Source organism: Nerophis lumbriciformis, linkage group LG29, assembly GCF_033978685.3.
Source record: "Nerophis lumbriciformis linkage group LG29, RoL_Nlum_v2.1, whole genome shotgun sequence".
Classification (NCBI taxonomy): domain Eukaryota; kingdom Metazoa; phylum Chordata; class Actinopteri; order Syngnathiformes; family Syngnathidae; genus Nerophis; species Nerophis lumbriciformis.
Window position 1 is genome coordinate 33,552,501 of NC_084576.2, and position 23,678 is coordinate 33,576,178.

General features: G+C 40.5%; 1 protein-coding gene across 4 annotated transcripts in view; it reads right to left on the minus strand.

Annotated features, from left to right (window-relative positions):
- Positions 1-23,678, minus strand: part of enah (ENAH actin regulator) — a 165,088-nt gene that overhangs the window by 12,821 nt on the left and 128,589 nt on the right. For 3 of the 4 annotated variants that reach the window (XM_061924464.1, XM_061924462.1, XM_061924461.2), the window contains exons 6-9: positions 17,818-18,561; positions 12,666-12,994; positions 6,886-7,019; positions 4,991-5,039 (exon numbers count right to left, since the gene is read on the minus strand). In XM_061924464.1, coding sequence (XP_061780448.1) covers positions 4,991-5,039; positions 6,886-7,019; positions 12,666-12,994; positions 17,818-18,561 — 1,256 coding nt within the window. The remainder of the gene's footprint in view (positions 1-4,990; positions 5,040-6,885; positions 7,020-12,665; positions 12,995-17,817; positions 18,562-23,678) is intronic. The other variant, XM_061924465.2, reaches the window with a different exon arrangement.

Consider the following 23,678-nt stretch of genomic DNA (forward strand, 5'->3'; position numbering starts at 1 on the left):
CTTGAACTCCTCCACTTGGGGCAAGATCTCCTCCCCAACCCGGAGATGGCACTCCACCCTTTTCCGGGCGAGAACCATGGACTCGGACTTGGAGGTGCTGATTCTCATCCCAGTCGCTTCACACTCAGCTGCGAACTGATCCAGTGAGAGCTGAAGATCCTGGCCAGATGAAGCCATCAGGACCACATCATCTGCAAAAAGCAGAGACCTAATCCTGCAGCCACCAAACCAGATCCCCTCAACGCCTTGACTGCGCCTAGAAATTCTGTCCATAAAGGTTATGAACAGAATGGGTGACAAAGGGCAGCCTTGGCGGAGTCCAACCCTCACTGGAAACGTGTCCGACTTACTGCCGGCAATGCGGACCAAGCTCTGGCACTGATCATACAGGGAGCGGACTGCCACAATCAGACAGTCCGATACCCCATACTCTCTGATCACTCCCCACAGGACTTCCCGAGGGACACGGTCGAATGCCTTCTCCAAGTCCACAAAACACATGTAGACTGGTTGGGCAAACTCCCATGCACCCTCAAGGACCCTGCCGAGAGTATAGAGCTGGTCCACAGTTCCACGACCAGGACGAAAACCACACTGTTCCTCCTGAATCCGAGGTTCGACTATCCGGCGTAGCCTCCTCTCCAGTACACCTGAATAGACCTTACCGGGAAGGCTGAGGAGTGTGATCCCACGATAGTTGGAACACACCCTCCGGTTCCCCTTCTTAAAGAGAGGAACCACCACCCCGGTCTGCCAATCCAGTGGTACCGCCCCCGATGTCCACGCGATGCTGCAGAGTCTTGTCAACCAAGACAGCCCCACAGCATCCAGAGCCTTAAGGAACTCCGGGCGGATCTCATCCACCCCCGGGGCCTTGCCACCGAGGAGCTTTTTAACTACCTCAGCAACCTCAGCCCCAGAAATAGGAGAGCCCACCACAGACTCCCCAGGCACTGCTTCCTCATAGGAAGACGTGTTGGTGGGATTGAGGAGGTCTTCGAAGTATTCCCTCCACCGATCCACAACATCCGCAGTCGAGGTCAGCAGAACACCATCCTCGCCATACACGGTGTTGATAGTGCACTGCTTCCCCTTCCTGAGGCGGCGGATGGTGGTCCAGAATTGCTTCGAAGCCGTCCGGAAGTCGTTTTCCATGGCCTCACCGAACTCCTCCCATGTCCGAGTTTTTGCCTCTGCGACCGCTGAAGCCGCACACCGCTTGGCCTGTCGGTACTTGTCCGCTGCCTCAGGAGTCCTATGAGCCAAAAGAACCCGATAGGACTCCTTCTTCAGCTTGACGGCATCCCTCACCGCCGGCGTCCACCAACGGGTTCTAGGATTACCGCCACGACAAGCACCAACTACCTTGCGGCCACAGCTCCAATCAGCCGCCTCGACAATAGAGGCGCGGAACATGGTCCACTCGGACTCAATGTCCAGCACCTCCCTCGTGACATGTTCAAAGTTCTTCCGGAGGTGGGAATTGAAACTCTCTCTGACAGGAGACTCTGCCAGACGTTCCCAGCAAACCCTCACAATGCGTTTGGGCCTGCCAGGTCTGTCCGGTATCCTCCCCCATCGCAGCCAACTCACCACCAGGTGGTGATCGGTAGAAAGCTCCGCCCCTCTCTTCACCCGAGTGTCCAAAACATGAGGCCGCAAATCCGATGACACAACTACAAAGTCGATCATGGAACTGCGGCCTAGGGTGTCCTGGTGCCAAGTGCACATATGGACACCCTTATGTTTGAACATGGTGTTCGTTATGGACAATCTGTGACGGACACAAAAGTCCAATAACAAAACACCGCTCGGGTTCAGATCCGGGCTAATCAGGCATCCATCCATTTTCTACCGCGTGTCGTGCTCATCAGGCATATTTGGTCACTGCATGAATGCAAGCTAATCGATGCTAACATGCTATTTAGGCTAGCTGTATGTACATTTGTAGCTATATTTGAGCTCTTTTAATTATGTCTTCTGTGTATTTAATTTATATTTGCATGCCTCATGACACATTATCTGTATGTAATATTAGGTGGATTTCTGATAGTTGTTAGTGCGCCATGTTGTTCCAGACCACTTGCAAAGATTGTAATAAATCCATTAAAAGAAGTTTCCTTTTAACTTGGACACACACATTCATACCTTTGGCCATTCTGAGACAGTACTTTCCAGAAGTTATCTCACCCTCTGAGAAGTTTTACTAATGTTTTATAATGTTGTAAAAGTGTGTGGAATAAATGTTAAAATTTCAACATTTCTGTCAACGAAGATTTGCTTCAGCCTGCGATACATAGTCATTTTGATAGTAGGCTAATATAGCTAATATAGACACTTACATCATGTGTTGCCTTCATTATAACACTTATATAAGACTTTTAAAGTCATTTTGATAGTAGGCTAATATAGACACTTACATCATGTGTTGCCTTCATTATAACACTTATATAAGACTTTTAAAGTCATTTTGATAGTAGGCTAATATAGACACTTACATCATGTGTTGCCTTCATTATAACACTTATATAAGACTTTTAAAGTCATTTTGATAGTAGGCTAATATAGCTAATATAGACACTTACATCATGTGTTGCCTTCATTATAACACTTATATAAGACTTTTAAAGTCATTTTGATAGTAGGCTAATATAGCTAATATAGACACTTACATCATGTGTTGTCTTCATTATAAGACTTTTAAAGTCATTTTGATAGTAGGCTAATATAACTAATATAGACACTTACATCATGTGTTGTCTTCATTATAACACTTATATAAGACTTTTAAAGTCATTTTGATAGTAGGCTAATATAGACACTTACATCATGTGTTGCCTTCATTATAACACTTATATAAGACTTTTAAAGTAATTTTGATAGTAGGCTAATATAGCTAATATAGACACTTACATCATGTGTTGTCTTCATTATAACACTTATATAAGACTTTTAAAGTCATTTTGATAGTAGGCTAATATAACTAATATAGACACTTACATCATGTGTTGTCTTCATTATAAGACTTTTAAAGTCATTTTGATAGTAGGCTAATATAACTAATATAGACACTTACATCATGTGTTGCCTTCATTATAACACTTATATAAGACTTTTAAAGTCATTTTGATAGTAGGCTAATATAACTAATATAGACACTTACATCATGTGTTGTCTTCATTATAACACTTATATAAGACTTTTAAAGTCATTTTGATAGTAGGCTAATATAGCTAATATAGACACTTACATCATGTGTTGTCTTCATTATAACACTTATATAAGACTTTTAAAGTCATTTTGATAGTAGGCTAATATAACTAACATAGACACTTACACCATGTGTTGCCTTCATTATAACACTAATATAAGACTTTTAAAGTCATTTTGATAGTAGGCTAATATAGACACTTACATCATGTGTTGTCTTCATTATAACACTTATATAAGACTTTTAAAGTCATTTTGATAGTAGGCTAATATAACTAATATAGACACTTACATCATGTGTTGTCTTCATTATAAGACTTTTAAAGTCATTTTGATAGTAGGCTAATATAACTAATATAGACACTTACATCATGTGTTGTCTTCATTATAACACTTATATAAGACTTTTAAAGTCATTTTGATAGTAGGCTAATATAGACACTTACATCATGTGTTGCCTTCATTATAACACTTATATAAGACTTTTAAAGTAATTTTGATAGTAGGCTAATATAGCTAATATAGACACTTAAATAATGTGTTGTCTTCATTATAACACTTATATAAGACTTTAATAGTCATTTTGATAGTAGGCTAATATAACTAATATAGACACTTACATCGTGTGTTGTCTTCATTATAACACTTATATAAGACTTTTAAAGTCATTTTGATAGTAGGCTAATATAGACACTTACATCATGTGTTGCCTTCATTATAACACTTATATAAGACTTTTAAAGTCATTTTGATAGTAGGCTAATATAGACACTTACATCATGTGTTGCCTTCATTATAACACTTATATAAGACTTTTAAAGTAATTTTGATAGTAGGCTAATATAACTAATATAGACACTTACATCATGTGTTGTCTTCATTATAACACTTATATAAGACTTTTAAAGTCATTTTGATAGTAGGCTAATATAGACACTTACATCATGTGTTGCCTTCATTATAACACTTATATAAGACTTTTAAAGTCATTTTGATAGTAGGCTAATATAGACACTTACATCATGTGTTGTCTTCATTATAACACTTATATAAGACTTTTAAAGTCATTTTGATAGTAGGCTAATATAACTAATATAGACACTTACATCATGTGTTGTCTTCATTATAAGACTTTTAAAATCATTTTGATAGTAGGCTAATATAACTAATATAGACACTTACATCATGTGTTGTCTTCATTATAACACTTATATAAGACTTTTAAAGTCATTTTGATAGTAGGCTAATATAGACACTTACATCATGTGTTGCCTTCATTATAACACTTATATAAGACTTTTAAAGTCATTTTGATAGTAGGCTAATATAGACACTTACATCATGTGTTGTCTTCATTATAACACTTATATAAGACTTTTAAAGTCATTTTGATAGTAGGCTAATATAGACACTTACATCATGTGTTGCCTTCATTATAACACTTATATAAGACTTTTAAAGTAATTTTGATAGTAGGCTAATATAGCTAATATAGACACTTACATCATGTGTTGCCTTCATTATAACACTTATATAAGACTTTCAAAGTCATTTTGATAGTAGGCTACTATAGACACTTACATCATGTGTTGCCTTCATTATAACACTTATATAAGACTTTTAATTTCTTCAGACAGATTTGTGTTTTTGTATTTTTGGTCCAAAATTGTTTTTTTCAACATTTTGTGTTGCTGACCCCCGGCATAGAGGTGGAACAAAACAATGACAAGGTGATGTATTGATGGACTCGTAGTCATGGAAACAGGAAGAAAACACTTACTGATTTGAGGTCTGGTTCAGGTGATGACCCTTTCTCTGCAATTCTTCTCCTGGTAAACAAACATACTGGAGTTGGTGTGTTGATTTACAATGCACTACATAAATAACACATACCTAAATAACACATACATAAATAACACATACATAAATAACACATACATAAATAACACGTACATAAATAACACATACATAACAAATATTTAAATAACACGTACATACATAACACATACATAAATAACACATAAATAAACACTTACATAACACATACATAAATAACACATACATAAATAACACGTACATAAATAACACATACATAACAAATATTTAAATAACACCTACATACATAACACGTACATAAATAACACATACATAAATAACACTTACATAAATAACACATACATAAATAACACGTACATAAATAATACATACATAAATAACACATACATAAATAACACGTACATTAATAATACATACATAAATAACACATACATAATAATACATACATAAATAATAGATACATAAATAACACATACATATATAGCACATACATAAATAACATACATAAATAACACATACATAAATAACACGTACATAAATAACACATACATAAATAACACATGCATAAATAACACGTACATAAATAACATACATAAGTAACACGTACATAAGTAACATACATAAATAACACATACATAATAATACATACATAGATAACACATACATAAATAACATGTACATAAATAACACATACATAAATAACACATAAATAACACGTACATAGATAACACATACATAAATAACACGTACATAAATAACACATACATAATAATACATACATAAATAACACGTACATAAATAACATATACATAAATAACACATACATAACAAATATTTAAATAACACGTACATAAATAACACATACATAAATAACACACACATAACACATACATAACACATACATAAATAACACGTACATAAATAACACGTACATAAATAACACATACATAAATAACACGTACATAAATAACATATACATAAATAACACATACATAACAAATATTTAAATAACACGTACATAAATAACACATACATAAATAACACACACATAACACATACATAACACATACATGAATAACACATACATAAATAACACATACATAAATAACACATGCATAAACATAAATAACATACATAAGTAACACGTACATAAGTAACATACATAAATAACACATACATAATAATACATACGTAAATAACACATACATAAATAACACGTACATAAATAACACATACATAAATAACACATAAATAACACGTACATAAATAACACATACATAAATAACACGTACATAAATAACACGTACATAAATAACACATACATAATAATACATACATAAATAACACGTACATAAATAACATATACATAAATAACACATACATAACAAATATTTAAATAACACATACATAAATAACACACACATAACACATACATAACACATACATAAATAACACATACATAAATAACACATACATAAATAACACGTACATAAAAAACACATACATAAATAACACACACATAACACATACATAACACATACATAAATAACACGTACATAAATAACACATACATAAATAACACATACATAAATAACACACACATAACACATACATAAATAATACATACATAAATCACACATACATAAATAACACGTACATAAATAACACATACATAAACAACACATACATAACACGTACATAAATAACATACATAATAACACATCAATAAACAGAAGTACCTACTTTACTTCAACAGTATCATTCCTGTTCATAAAGTAGGAGCCTACCTTCTGTTCATAAAGTAGGAGCCTACCTTCTGTTCATAAAGTAGGAGCCTACCTTCTGGCCAATAGGGCGCTCATCTCCTCCATGAGCCCGCCTCCTCCAGGAAGTGGACCATTTACCCTGGATTCTGCTTTGGCCCCCACACCTCCTGACAGGGCTGCTACCAGAGCGGCCCCTGTATCGTCACTCTGGAGAGGCACACACAGTATCACCATCATTAACTCTTACAGATACCACACACAGTATCACCATCATTTACTCTTACAGATACCACACACAGTATCACCATCATTTACTCTTACAGATACCACACACAGTATCACCATCATTTACTCTTACAGATACCACACACAGTATCACCATCATATACTCTTACAGATACCACACACAGTATCACCATCATTTACTCTTACAGATACCACACACAGTATCACCATCATTTACTCTTACAGATACCACACACAGTATCACCATCATTTACTCTTACAGATACCACACACAGTATCACCATCATTTACTCTTACAGATACCACACACAGTATCACCATCATTTACTCTTACAGATACCACACACAGTATCACCATCATTTACTCTTACAGATACCACACACAGTATCACCATCATTTACTCTTACAGATACCACACACAGTATCACCATCATTTACTCTTACAGATACCACACACAGTATCACCATCATTTACTCTTACAGATACCACACACAGTATCACCATCATTTACTCTTACAGATACCACACACAGCATCACCATCATATACTCTTACAGATACCACACACAGTATCACCATGATATACTCTTAGAGATACCACACACAGTATCACCATCATTTACTCTTACAGATACCACACACAGTATCACCATCATATACTCTTACAGATACCACACACAGTATCACCATCATTTACTCTTAGAGATACCACACACAGTATCACCATCATTTACTCTTACAGATACTACACACAGTATCACCATCATTTACTCTTACAGATACCACACACAGTATCACCATCATTTACTCTTACAGATACCACACACAGTATCACCATCATATACTCTTACAGATACCACACACAGTATCACCATCATTTACTCTTAGAGATACCACACACAGTATCACCATCATTTACTCTTACAGATACCACACACAGTATCACCATCATTTACTCTTACAGATACCACACACAGTATCACCATCATTTACTCTTACAGATACCACACACAGTATCACCATCATTTACTCTTACAGATACTTTGATACTGTTGATGGTTTTGTAGATAAACCACACGGAAGCTAAGATCACACTTCCAGGAAATGGAACAACTGCCTGAGACCCGTATCGATTACAGAGTTTTCACTGTTGATATCACTTGATTGTTGATATTAGATGTTTGGACTATAGATATCCCATTGATATCAGAGTGTGAGACTATTGATATTATGTTGATATTGTATGTTTAATCTATTAATATCACATTCATATCAGATGTTTGGACTATTGATATCACATTGATATTGGATGTGTGGACTACAGATCTTACATTGATAAAGTTTTAGACTATTGATATTATGTTGATATTGTATGTTTGCTCTATTAACATCACATTGATATCAGAAGTTTGGACTATTAATATCACAATGACAGCAGATGTTTGAACTATTGATATCACATTGATATCCGAGTTTAAGACCATTGATATCACATTGATATTGGATGTGTGGACTATAGATCTTAAAGTTTTAGACTATTGATATTACAATTATAGCGAATGTTTGGATTTTCAATATCACATTGATATCGGATGTTTGGACAATTGATATTACAATGATAGTGAATGTTTGGACTTTTGATATCACATTGATATCAGATGTTTGGACTATTGATATTGTATGTTTGATCTATTAATATCACATTGATATCAGATGTTTGGACAATTGATATTACAATGATAGCGAATGTTTAGACTTTTGATATCACATTGATATCAGATGTTTGGACTATTGATATTACATTGATATTGGATGTTTGGACTATAGATCTTACATTGATAAAGTTTTAGACTATTGATAGTACAATGATAGCGAATGTTTGGACTTTTGATATCACATTGATATCAGATGTTTGGACTATTGATATTGTATGTTTGATCTATTAATATCACATTGATATCAGATGTTTGGACTATTGATATTGTATGTTTGATCTATTAATATCACATTGATATCAGATGTTTGGACTATTAATATCACAATGATATCAGATGTTTGGACTATTAATATCACAATGATAGCAAATGTTTGGATTATTGATATCACATTGATATCCGAGTTTAAGACCATTGATATCACATTGATATTGGATGTTTGGACTATAGATCTTACATTGATAAAGTTTTAGACTATTGCTAGTACAATGATAGCGAATGTTTGGACTTTCAATATCACACTGATATCACATGTTTGGACTATTGATATTGTATGTTTGATCTATTAATATCACATTGATATCAGATGTTTGGACTATCAATATCACAATTATAGCAGATGTTTGAACTATTGATATCACATTGATATCCGAGTTTAAGACCCTTGATATCACATTGATATTGGATGTTTGGACTATAGATCTTACATTGATAAAGTTTTGGACTATTGATAGTACAATGATAGCGAATGTTTGGACTTTCAATATCACACTGATATCACATGTTTGGACTGTAAATCTCACATTGATAAAGTTTTAGACTATTGATATGTTGATATTGTATGTCTGATCACTTTGATATCAGAGTTGAAGACCATTGATATCACATTGATATTGGATGCTTGGACTAGAGATCCTTACATTATTAAAGTTTTAGACTATTGATATCGTATGTTTGATCTATTAATATCACAATGATATCAGATGTTTGGACTATTGATATCACATTGATATCAGATGTTTGGACTATTAATATTACAATGACAGCGAATGTTTGGACTTTTGATACCCCATTGATATCAGATGTTTGGACTATTGATATTGTATGTTTGATCTGTTAATATTACACAGATATCAGATGTTTGGACTATTGATATCACATTGATAGCGGGTGTTTGGATCGTGGAAGACACCACGTCCCAGCTTGAACTGGGCTTTATAAACCAAGACATGAAGGTGGGTGTTAGGGACAAATGTTCTGGAAGATCATCTCTCTCATAGGTGCTAAACATTAACTTATAATTCTCTCGTACTGTTCCCTAGCATTCAGATTCAGGAGGAACAGTGTGGTTTTGGTCCTGGTCGTGGAACTGTGGACCAGCTCTATACTCTGGGCAGGGTCCTTGAGGGTGCATGGGAGTTTGCCCAACCAGTCTACATGTGTTTTGTGGACTTGGAGAAGACATTCGACCGGAAGTCCTGTGGGGAGTGCTCAGAGAGTACGGGGTATCGGACTGTCTGATTGTGGCGGTCCGCTCCCTGTATGATCAGTGTCAGAGCTTGGTCCGCATTGCCGGCAGTAAGTCGGACCCGTTTCCAGTGAGGGTTGGACTCCGCCAAAGCTGCCCTTTGTCACCGATTCTGTTCTGAACCTTTATGGACAGAATTTCTAGGCGCAGTCAAGGCGTTGAAGGGATCCGGTTTGGTGGCTACAGGATTAGGTCTCTGCTTTTTGCAGATGATGTGGTCCTGATGGCTTCATCTGGCCAAGATCTTCAGCTCTCACTGGATCAGTTTGCAGTTGAGTGTGAAGCGACTGGGATGAGAATCAGCACCTCCAAGTCCGAGTCCCATGGTTCTTGCCCGAAAAAAGGTGGAGTGCCATCTCCGGGTTGGGGAGGAGACTCTGCCCTAAGTGGAGGAGTTCAAGTACCACGGAGTCTTGTTCACGAGTGAGGGAAGAGTGGATGTGAGATCGACAGGCGGATCGGTGCGACGTCTTCAGTAATGCGGACGCTGTATCGATCCGTTGTGGTGAAGCCGGAAGGCAAAGCTCTCAATTTACCGGTCGATCTACGTTCCCATCCTCACCTATGGTCATGAGCTTTGGGTTATGACCGAAAGGACAAGATCACGGGTACAAGCGGCCCAAATGAGTTTCCTCCGCCGGGTGGCGGGTCTCTCCCTTAGAGATAAGGTGAGAAGCTCTGTCATCCGGGGGGAACTCAAAGTAAAGCCGCTGCTCCTCCACATGGAGAGGAGCCAGATGAGGTGGTTCAGGCATCTGGTCAGGATGCCACCCGAACGCCTCCCGAGGGAGGTGTTTCGGGCACGTCCGACCGGTAGGAGGCCACGGGGAAGACCCAGGACACGTTGGGAAGACTATGTCTCCCGGCTGGCCTGGGAACGCCTCGGGATCCCCCCGGGAGGAGCTGGACGAAGTGGCTGGGGAGAGGGAAGTCTGGGCTTCCCTGCTTAGGCTGCTGCCCCTGGGACCCGACCTCAGATAAGCGGAAGAAGATGGATGGATGGATGTTCCCTAGCATTCAAAACAGCAGCTAATTAACCTCTACTTAAACTTAACCTCTACCTCAACCTCCTTCTAAACAAGCGACTGGTGTCACACCTCCCCTTTATCTCCAAAATCATTGGTCAAATGGTCACACAAGAACTTGGTGTTGAACTTTTTCAGTCCAGTTAAAGGCAAGTCAGTCTACTGAGGCGGCCTTCCAAAAGTAACTAATGAGCTATTCTTTTTTTTCCGATATTAGAAAATACCGTATTTTCCGCACTATTAGCCGCACCTAAAAACCACAAATTTACTCAAAAGCTGACAGTGCGCCTTATAACCCGGTGCGCTTTATATATGGATTAATATTAAGATTCATTTTCATAAAGTTTCGGTCTCGCAACTACGGTAAACAGCCGCCATCTTTTTTCCCCGTAGAAGAGGAAGCGCGTCTTCTTCTACGCAAGCAACCGCCAAGGTAAGCACCCGCCCCCATAGAAGAGGAAGCGCTTCTTCTTCTACTGTAAGCAACCACCCGCCCCCGTAGAAGAAGAAGAAGCGCGCGGATATTACGTTTAATTTCCTTTGTGTGTTTACATCTGTAAAGACCACAAAATGGCTCCTACTAAGCGACAGGTTTCCGGTTCATGAAAAGACGCAATCTCTCCATCCGCACACGGACTACTATTTCACAGCAACTGCCTAAAGACTTTCAAGAAAAGCTGGCTACTTTCCGTGCATATTGTAAAAACAAGATAGCTAAAAAAAAGATCCGGCCAGAGAACATTATCAACATGGACGAGGTTCCACTGACTTTTGATATTCCTGTGAACCGCACTGTGGATACAACGGGAGCACGTACGGTGAATATTCGCACCACAGGGAATGAGAAGTCATCCTTCACTGTGGTTCTAGCTTGCCATGCTAATGGCCAGAAACTTCCACACATGGTGATATTCAAAAGGAAGACCTTGCCAAAAGAGACCTTTCCAGCCGGCGTCATCATAAAAGCTAACTCGAAGGGATGGATGGATGAAGAAAAGATGAGCGAGTGGTTAAGGTAAGTTTAAGTTTACGCGAAGAGGCCGGGTGGCTTTTTTCACGCAGCTCCGTCCATGTTGATATACGACTCCATGCGCGCCCATATCACGCTGGTTTTTAATATATTATTAAAGTTTGACTGACCTATCTGACTGTTTTTTTGACATTCCCTTTAGCGCAGTTAGATGCGGCTTATAACACGGGGCGGCTTATAGGTGGACAAAGTTTTGTAATATGCCGTTCATTGAAGGCGCGGCTTATAACCCAGGGCGCCTTATGGTGCGGAAAATACGGTAGTCACTTTTAAACACGAGGAGTGAACAATACGTCATAAACAATTACCCTTGGCACTTTGCGTAGCTTGGCGCCCGCGAGGGCGGCTGCCAGGCCTGAAAGCGGGCGTTCCTCCGCCGGGGAAAAGAGACCGGCGGGAAGGGGAGGCGCCGGCGGAGGGGTCGGCGCCCCGAGAGGTGGACCTGGTGCTGATGTCGGGGTCACGGCCGGAGTCAACGTAGGAGGCAACGGTGGAGGCGGTGGTGGGGGAGGGTGTCCGCAGGGCGTGGTGGGAGTCACGGCCGGCGTGGCAGCTCCAGCCGACACCGTGGACCCGGGCGGCAGGGGCGGGGCTGGGGGAGGGACAGGTGCGCTTGACCCCGCTGTCTGTACACTGTCTGTTTTTTTGGGTGGGCACACAAAGAAGGAATATTGGAATCAAACTGGCAATTTTCATGGCAACACCTACATTAAAATACCAAACCCAACCTGGGTGTTGTTGATAAATGACTTTGGCTTTGCATAGTAGAGTTTCAACTTGCACTTACAGATGTAGCGACCGACTGTAGTTACTGACAGTGGTTTTCTGAAGTGTTCCTGAGCCCATGTGGTGATATCCTTTACACACTGACGTCGCTTTTTGATGCGGTACCGCCTGAGGGACCGAAGGTCACGGGCATTCAATGTTGGTTTTCGGCCTTGCCGCTTACGTGCAGTGATTTCTCCAGATTCTCGGAACCTTTTACGGAGCGTAGATGGTGAAATCCCTAAATTCCTTGCAATAGCTGCTTGAGAAATGTTGTTCTTAAACAATTTTAAAAAGACAGTGGTATAGGTCAATTGGGACAAATTACGTCACTTTAGTTTGAAATCTGAAAAGACAGTGCTATTGGACTATTGGGACAAATAACGTCACTTTAGTTTGAAATCTGAAAGACCGTGGTATTGGACAATTGGGACAAACGATGTCATTTTAGTTTGAAATCTGAAAGACAGTGGTATAGGACAATTGGGACAAATAACGTCACTTTAGTTTGAAATCTTAAAGACCGTGGTATTGGACAATTGGGACAAACGATGTCATTTTAGTTTGAAATCTGAAAGACAGCGGTATTGGACTATTGGGACAAACGTCACTTTAGTTTGAAATGTAAAAAGACCGTGGTATCGGACAATTGGGACGAACAACGTCACTTTAGTTTGAAATCTGAAAGACCGTGTTATTGGACAATTGGGACAAACAATGTAATTTTAGTTTGAAATCTGAAAGACAGCGGTATTGGACTATTGGGACAAACGTCACTTTAGTTTGAAATGTAAAAAGACCGTGGTATCGGACAATTGGGACGAACAACGTCACTTTAGTTTGAAATCTGAAAGACCGTGGTATTGGACAATTGGGACAAACGATGTCATTTTAGTTTGAAATCTGAAAGACAGTGCTATTGGACTATTGGGACAAATAACGTCACTTTAGTTTGAAATCTGAAAGACCGTGGTATTGGACAATTGGGACAAATAACGTCACTTTAGTTTGAAATCTGAAAGACAGTGGTATTGGACAACTTGGACGAACGACGTCACTTTAGTTTGAAATCTGAAAGACAGTGGTATAGGACAATTGGGACAAATAACGTCACTTTAGTTTGAAATCTGAAAGACAGCGGTATTGGACTATTGGGACAAACGTCACTTTAGTTTGAAATGTAAAAAGACCGTGGTATCGGACAATTGGGACAAACGTCACTTTAGTTTGAAATGTAAAAAGATCGTGGTATTGGACAATTGGGACAAACGATGTCATTTTAGTTTGAAATCTGAAAGACAGCGGTATTGGACTATTGGGACAAACGTCACTTTAGTTTGAAATGTAAAAAGACCGTGGTATCGGACAATTGGGACGAACAACGTCACTTTAGTTTGAAATCTGAAAGACCGTGGTATTGGACAATCGGGACAAACGATGTCATTTTAGTTTGAAATCTGAAAGACAGTGCTATTGGACTATTGGGACAAATAACGTCACTTTAGTTTGAAATCTGAAAGACCGTGGTATTGGACAATTGGGACAAACGATGTCATTTTAGTTTGAAATCTGAAAGACAGTGCTATTGGACTATTGGGACAAATAACGTCACTTTAGTTTGAAATCTGAAAGACCGTGGTATTGGACAATTGGGACAAATAACGTCACTTTAGTTTGAAATCTGAAAGACAGTGGTATTGGACAACTTGGACGAACGACGTCACTTTAGTTTGAAATCTGAAAGACAGTGGTATAGGACAATTGGGACAAATAACGTCACTTTAGTTTGAAATCTGAAAGACAGCGGTATTGGACTATTGGGACAAACGTCACTTTAGTTTGAAATGTAAAAAGACCGTGGTATCGGACAATTGGGACAAACGTCACTTTAGTTTGAAATGTAAAAAGATCGTGGTATTGGACAATTGGGACAAACGATGTCATTTTAGTTTGAAATCTGAAAGACAGCGGTATTGGACTATTGGGACAAACGTCACTTTAGTTTGAAATGTAAAAAGACCGTGGTATCGGACAATTGGGACGAACAACGTCACTTTAGTTTGAAATCTGAAAGACCGTGGTATTGGACAATCGGGACAAACGATGTCATTTTAGTTTGAAATCTGAAAGACAGTGGTATTGGACAACTTGGACGAACGACGTCACTTTAGTTTGAAATCTGAAAGACAGTGGTATAGGACAATTGGGACGAACAACGTCACTTTAGTTTGAAATCTGAAAGACAGTGATATCGGACAATTGGGACGAACAACGTCACTTTAGTTTGAAATCTGAAAGACCGTGGTATTGGACAATTGGGACAAACGATGTCATTTTAGTTTGAAATCTGAAAGACAGCGGTATTGGACTATTGGGACAAACGTCACTTTAGTTTGAAATGTAAAAAGACCGTGGTATCGGACAATTGGGACGAACAACGTCACTTTAGTTTGAAATCTGAAAGACCGTGGTATTGGACAATTGGGACAAACGATGTCATTTTAGTTTGAAATCTGAACGACAGTGCTATTGGACTATTGGGACAAATAACGTCACTTTAGTTTGAAATCTGAAAGACAGTGGTATTGGACAATTGGGACGAACAACGTCACTTTAGTTTGAAATCTGAAAGACCGTGGTATTGGACAATTGGGACAAACGATGTCATTTTAGTTTGAAATCTGAAAGACAGTGCTATTGGACAATTGGGACAAACGATGTCATTTTAGTTTGAAATCTGAAAGACAGTGCTATTGGACTATTGGGACAAATAACGTCACTTTAGTTTGAAATCTGAAAGACCGTGGTATTGGACAATTGGGACAAATAACGTCACTTTAGTTTGAAATCTGAAAGACAGTGGTATTGGACAACTTGGACGAACGACGTCACTTTAGTTTGAAATCTGAAAGACAGTGGTATAGGACAATTGGGACAAATAACGTCACTTTAGTTTGAAATCTGAAAGACAGCGGTATTGGACTATTGGGACAAACGTCACTTTAGTTTGAAATGTAAAAAGACCGTGGTATCGGACAATTGGGACAAACGTCACTTTAGTTTGAAATGTAAAAAGATCGTGGTATTGGACAATTGGGACAAACGATGTCATTTTAGTTTGAAATCTGAAAGACAGCGGTATTGGACTATTGGGACAAACGTCACTTTAGTTTGAAATGTAAAAAGACCGTGGTATCGGACAATTGGGACGAACAACGTCACTTTAGTTTGAAATCTGAAAGACCGTGGTATTGGACAATCGGGACAAACGATGTCATTTTAGTTTGAAATCTGAAAGACAGTGCTATTGGACTATTGGGACAAATAACGTCACTTTAGTTTGAAATCTGAAAGACCGTGGTATTGGACAATTGGGACAAACGATGTCATTTTAGTTTGAAATCTGAAAGACAGTGCTATTGGACTATTGGGACAAATAACGTCACTTTAGTTTGAAATCTGAAAGACCGTGGTATTGGACAATTGGGACAAATAACGTCACTTTAGTTTGAAATCTGAAAGACAGTGGTATTGGACAACTTGGACGAACGACGTCACTTTAGTTTGAAATCTGAAAGACAGTGGTATAGGACAATTGGGACAAATAACGTCACTTTAGTTTGAAATCTGAAAGACAGCGGTATTGGACTATTGGGACAAACGTCACTTTAGTTTGAAATGTAAAAAGACCGTGGTATCGGACAATTGGGACAAACGTCACTTTAGTTTGAAATGTAAAAAGATCGTGGTATTGGACAATTGGGACAAACGATGTCATTTTAGTTTGAAATCTGAAAGACAGCGGTATTGGACTATTGGGACAAACGTCACTTTAGTTTGAAATGTAAAAAGACCGTGGTATCGGACAATTGGGACGAACAACGTCACTTTAGTTTGAAATCTGAAAGACCGTGGTATTGGACAATCGGGACAAACGATGTCATTTTAGTTTGAAATCTGAAAGACCGTGGTATTGGACAACTTGGACGAACGACGTCACTTTAGTTTGAAATCTGAAAGACAGTGGTATAGGACAATTGGGACGAACAACGTCACTTTAGTTTGAAATCTGAAAGACAGTGATATCGGACAATTGGGACGAACAACGTCACTTTAGTTTGAAATCTGAAAGACCGTGTTATTGGACAATTGGGACAAACGATGTCATTTTAGTTTGAAATCTGAAAGACAGCGGTATTGGACTATTGGGACAAACGTCACTTTAGTTTGAAATGTAAAAAGACCGTGGTATCGGACAATTGGGACGAACAACGTCACTTTAGTTTGAAATCTGAAAGACAGTGATATCGGACAATTGGGACGAACAACGTCACTTTAGTTTGAAATCTGAAAGACCGTGTTATTGGACAATTGGGACAAACGATGTCATTTTAGTTTGAAATCTGAAAGACAGCGGTATTGGACTATTGGGACAAACGTCACTTTAGTTTGAAATGTAAAAAGACCGTGGTATCGGACAATTGGGACGAACAACGTCACTTTAGTTTGAAATCTGAAAGACAGTGATATCGGACAATTGGGACGAACAACGTCACTTTAGTTTGAAATCTGAAAGACCGTGGTATTGGACAATTGGGACAAACGATGTCATTTAGTTTGAAATCTGACAGTTTGTGAGTTCCAGGCAGTGAAAGACTGCAGAGAGGACGGTAGAAGAATGCAGACTGGACTTACCCTGGGAATGATCGTAGGACCCCCCTTGCAGTTGGTGGGTCTCTAGGACTGTCGGGTCTGACTCTGGGTCCTGGCCCTCGGGGAGGGAGGGGTTCTCAGCGCAAGCAGCAACTGTGGAGGGAGAGGGCAAACCAGGAGCATGGGATGAGGAGGGGGGAGACGAGACGCACAAAAAAGAATGGGGCGCCACTGAAGGAGTAAATGGTGGCGGAGTTGGCGGCGGCGGCGGTGTGGGGCAGACTATGCCGACCGGGTGGCTGTGTGGCAGAATTGTGACCGGGGACGGTGCAGGAAACATGGGTGGGCCGTTGGCAGACGGTGAGGGGGGCTTCTGGGTGAGAGGAGATGGGGCAGCTATGGGGACGAGCGACCTGGGGCCTGGGGCTTTGCCTGGGGGACTGCTTATCATAATGGGGGGCGACGGGGGCAAGGGAGTGAAGTTGTATGCCGACTTCGGTGCACAGGCCGGGCTCGGGACTGGGGCCGGAGCCGGAGGCGGAACCGGGGCAAACGCCTGCTGCCTCCTTGGGACGGTGGCGTAGTGCGGAAGAACCGGGTGGAAGGCAGAGCCCAGGGACGTGGCAAATCGGGAGGCCGAGTGTCTTAGTGGCGGCGTGGGCGGTGTGGCACAGGAGCCCGAAAGTGCACCGGGAGACGGGTAAGTGGGGGTGGATGGCGACGCGGGCGTGGAGGAAGTTCTGCTGTACTCCTGAGGAGTGGGGCTGTACAGGGTGCTCTCGAAAGCTGCTCGACAACAAGTGAAGGACGACACGACACGGGGCGGAAGGGAAGGCGAGAAGGCAGGAAAGAGGGAGCCACACAGAAGGGGAGACACAGCAGGTCAGGAGAGATGGAAGGAAAGTGGGCGGGGGGAGAAAAAGAGAAAGGAGCAAATGAAGCAGGAGAAAACAGCGCCAAGCTAAACCACGGTTTTAGTCCAGGGCGTGTAGTGGACTATTGGACTAAGCTGCTTGGTTAGTACACAGGTGTTACAGCTGTGGATGACAACACACATTTAACACACTCACTTAGAGAGAGGATGGAACTCAAGTAACAAGACTGAGAAGGATACCGTATTTTCCGAAGCATAGGGCGCACCGGATTATAAGGTGCACGGTAGAGATGCGCGGATAGGCAATTATTTCATCCGCAACCGCATGAGAAAGTCGTCAACCATCCGCCATCCACCCGATGTAACATTTGATCAGAACCGCACCCGCCCGCCATCCGCCCGCACCCGCCCGTTGTTATATATCTAATATAGACGATGCAAGGCATTAGTGAGGTTATAAAGCTTTTGCCTGTTAAAGAAAGGAGACTGATCCAATGCAGCACAGACATTCGCGTGCCACGCTGTCACGACCCAGACGCACACCAGTGCGCAATCATATGGGAGCCGCGCTCAGCGCACCTCCAAGCGCCTGAATCTATTTAAAATCTACTTTTTTTTTATTTCAACTGCCCGACCCGACCCGACCCGACCCGCGGATAAAATCAATTTTTTTTAAAATGTCATCCGCCCGATCCGCGGATAATCCGCGGACTCCGCGGTTGTGCCCGCAAACCGCGCATCTCTAGTGCACGGCCAATGAGCGGGTGGGAGGAAGTGTCAAAAGATGGCGCTAACTGTTTTAATGACATTCGGACTTTACTTCAATCAATAACGGAGCAGCATCTCCTCATCCGTGGCTCACCCGTGAAAAACCGTCCCACCGGAACTCTCTAATAACTAAAGTTCTTTGGGTGAATAATGTCCACTCACCACACCGGTATGTTTTAGTGCTTTCATGGTGAGTTCACTGACAGATATAAGTAAGAACTTTACACTACTTTATATTAGAAATGGCAACAGTGGAGGATGAATGTCACATAACAAGAAGATAGAGGAAAAGAAGAAGATTATCCACTACGGTGTCGGCACGGACTACAAAGGCGGACACGCGCATATTTTCAGGACTTATGCAGATCCCAAATACACATCAGCAGGTACCAGAAGGTAAGAAAAGTTGCTTTTGCATATGCGTATCTCTTATGTGTGATTGCCATCATATTGCAGTCTACACGTATCTCTTATGTGTGACTGCCATCATAATGCAGTCTACAAGTATCTCTTATGTGTGACTGCCATCATATTGCAGTCTACACGTATCTCTTCTGTGAGACTGCCATCATATTGCAGTCTACATGTATCGCTTATGTGTGACTGCCATCATATTGCAGTCTACACGTATCTCTTATGTGTGACTGCCATCATACTGCAGTCTACATGTATCTCTTATGTGTGACTGCTATCATAGTGCAGTCTACACGTATCTCTTATGTGTGACTGCCATCATATTGCAATCTACAGGTATCTCTTATGTGTGACTGCCATCGTAGTGCAGTCTACACATATCTCTTATGTGTGACTGCCATCATATTGCAGTCCACACGTGTCTCTTATGTGTGACTGCCATCATATTGCAGTCTACACGTATCTCTTATGTGTGACTGCCATCATATTGCAGTCCACACGTATCTCTTATGTGTGACTGCCATCATATTGCAGTCTACACGTATCTCTTCTGTGTGACTGCCATCATATTGCAGTCTACACGTACCTCTTATGTGTGACTGCCATCATATTGCAGTCTACACGTATCTCTTATGTGTGATTGCCATCATACTGCAGTCTACACGTATCTCTTATGTGTGACTGCCATCATATTGCAGTCTACACGTATCTCTTATGTGTGACTGCCATCATATTGCAGTCTACACGTATCTCTTATGTGTGACTGCCATCATATTGCAGTCTACTGTATCTCTTAAGTGTGACTGCCATCATATTGCAGTCTACACGTATCTCTTATGTGTGACTGCCATCATATTGCAGTCTACACGTATCTCTTATGTGCGACTGCCATCATATTGCAGTCTACACGTGTCTCTTATGTGTGACTGCCATCATATTGCAGTCTACACGTATCTCTTATGTGTGACTGCCATCATATTGCAGTTTACACGTATCTCTTATGTGTGACTGCCATCATATTGCAGTCTACACGTATCTCTTATGTGTGACTGCCATCATATTGCAGTCTACACGTATCTCTTATGTGTGACTGCCATCATATTGCAGTCTACACGTATCTCTTATGTGTGACTGCCATCATACTGTAGTCTACATGTATCTCTTATGTGTGACTGCTATCATAGTGCAGTCTACACGTATCTCTTATGTGTGACTGCCATCATATTGCAGTCTACACGTATCTCTTATGTGTGACTGCCATCATATTGCAGTCTACACGTATCTCTTATGTGTGACTGCCATCATATTGCAGTCTACACGTATCTCTTATGTGTGACTGCCATCATATTGCAGTCTACACGTATCTCTTATGTGTGACTGCCATCATATTGCAGTCTACACGTATCTCTTATGTGTGACTGCCATCATATTGCAGTCTACACGTATCTCTTATGTGTGACTGCCATCATATTGCAGTCTACATGTATCTCTTTTGTGTGACTGCCATCATATTGCAGTCTACATGTATCTCTTATGTGTGACTGCCATCATATTGCAGTCTACACGTATCTCTTATGTGTGACTGCCATCATATTGCAGTCTACACGTATCTCTTATGTGTGACTGCCATCATAGTGCAGTCTACACGTATCTCTTATGTGTGACTGCCATCGTATTGCAGTCTACACATATCTCTTATGTGTGACTGCCATCATATTGCAGTCTACACGTATCTCTTATGTGTGACTGCCATCATACTGCAGTCTACACGTATCTCTTATGTGTGACTGCCATCATATTGCAGTCTACACGTATCTCTTATGTGTGACTGCCATCATATTGCAGTCTACACGTATCTCTTATGTGTGACTGCCATCATATTGCAGTCTACACGTATATATTATGTGTGACTGCCATCATATTGCAGTCTACACGTATCTCTTATGTGTGACTGCCATCATATTGCAGTCTACACTTATCTCTTATGTGTGACTGCCATCATATTGCAGTCTACACGTATCTCTTATGTGTGACTGCCATCATATTGCAGTCTACACGTATCTCTTATGTGTGACTGCCATCATACTGCAGTCTACACGTATCTCTTATGTGTGACTGCCATCATATTGCAGTCTACACGTATCTCTTATGTGTGACTGCCATCATATTGCAGTCTACACGCATCTCTTATGTGTGACTGCCATCATATTGCAGTCTACACGTATCTCTTATGTGTGACTGCCATCATATTGCAGTCTACATGTATCGCTTATGTGTGACTGCCATCATATTGCAGTCTACACGTATCTCTTATGTGTGACTGCCATCATATTGCAGTCTACACATATCTCTTATGTGTGACTGCCATCATATTGCAGTCTACACGTGTCTCTTATGTGTGACTGCCATCATATTGCAGTCTACACATATCTCTTATGTGTGACTGCCATCATACTGCAGTCTACACGTATCTCTTATGTGTGACTGCCATCATATTGCAGTCTACACGTATCTCTTATGTGTGACTGCCATCATATTGCAGTCTACACGTATCTCTTATGTGTGACTGCCATCATATTGCAGTCTACACGTATCGCTTATGTGTGACTGCCATCATATTGCAGTCTACACGTATCTCTTATGTGTGACTGCCATCATATTGCAGTCTACACGTATCTCTTATGTGTGACTGCCATCATATTGCAGTCTACACGTATCTCTTATGTGTGACTGCCATCATATTGCAGTCTACACGTATCGCTTATGTGTGACTGCCATCATATTGCAGTCTACACGTATCTCTTATGTGTGACTGCCATCATATTGCAGTCTACACGTATCGCTTATGTGTGACTGCCATCATATTGCAGTCTACACGTATCTCTTATGTGTGACTGCCATCATATTGCAGTCTACACGTATCTCTTATGTGTGACTGCCATCATATTGCAGTCTACACGTATCTCTTATGTGTGACTGCCATCATATTGCAGTCTACACGTATCTCTTATGTGTGACTGCCATCATATTGCAGTCTACACGTATCTCTTATGTGTGACTGCCATCATATTGCAGTCTACATGTATCTCTTTTGTGTGACTGCCATCATATTGCAGTCTACATGTATCTCTTATGTGTGACTGCCATCATATTGCAGTCTACACGTATCTCTTATGTGTGACTGCCATCATATTGCAGTCTACACGTATCTCTTATGTGTGACTGCCATCATAGTGCAGTCTACACGTATCTCTTATGTGTGACTGCCATCGTATTGCAGTCTACACATATCTCTTATGTGTGACTGCCATCATATTGCAGTCTACACGTATCTCTTATGTGTGACTGCCATCATACTGCAGTCTACACGTATCTCTTATGTGTGACTGCCATCATATTGCAGTCTACACGTATCTCTTATGTGTGACTGCCATCATATTGCAGTCTACACGTATCTCTTATGTGTGACTGCCATCATATTGCAGTCTACACGTATATATTATGTGTGACTGCCATCATATTGCAGTCTACACGTATCTCTTATGTGTGACTGCCATCATATTGCAGTCTACACTTATCTCTTATGTGTGACTGCCATCATATTGCAGTCTACACGTATCTCTTATGTGTGACTGCCATCATATTGCAGTCTACACGTATCTCTTATGTGTGACTGCCATCATACTGCAGTCTACACGTATCTCTTATGTGTGACTGCCATCATATTGCAGTCTACACGTATCTCTTATGTGTGACTGCCATCATATTGCAGTCTACACGCATCTCTTATGTGTGACTGCCATCATATTGCAGTCTACACGTATCTCTTATGTGTGACTGCCATCAT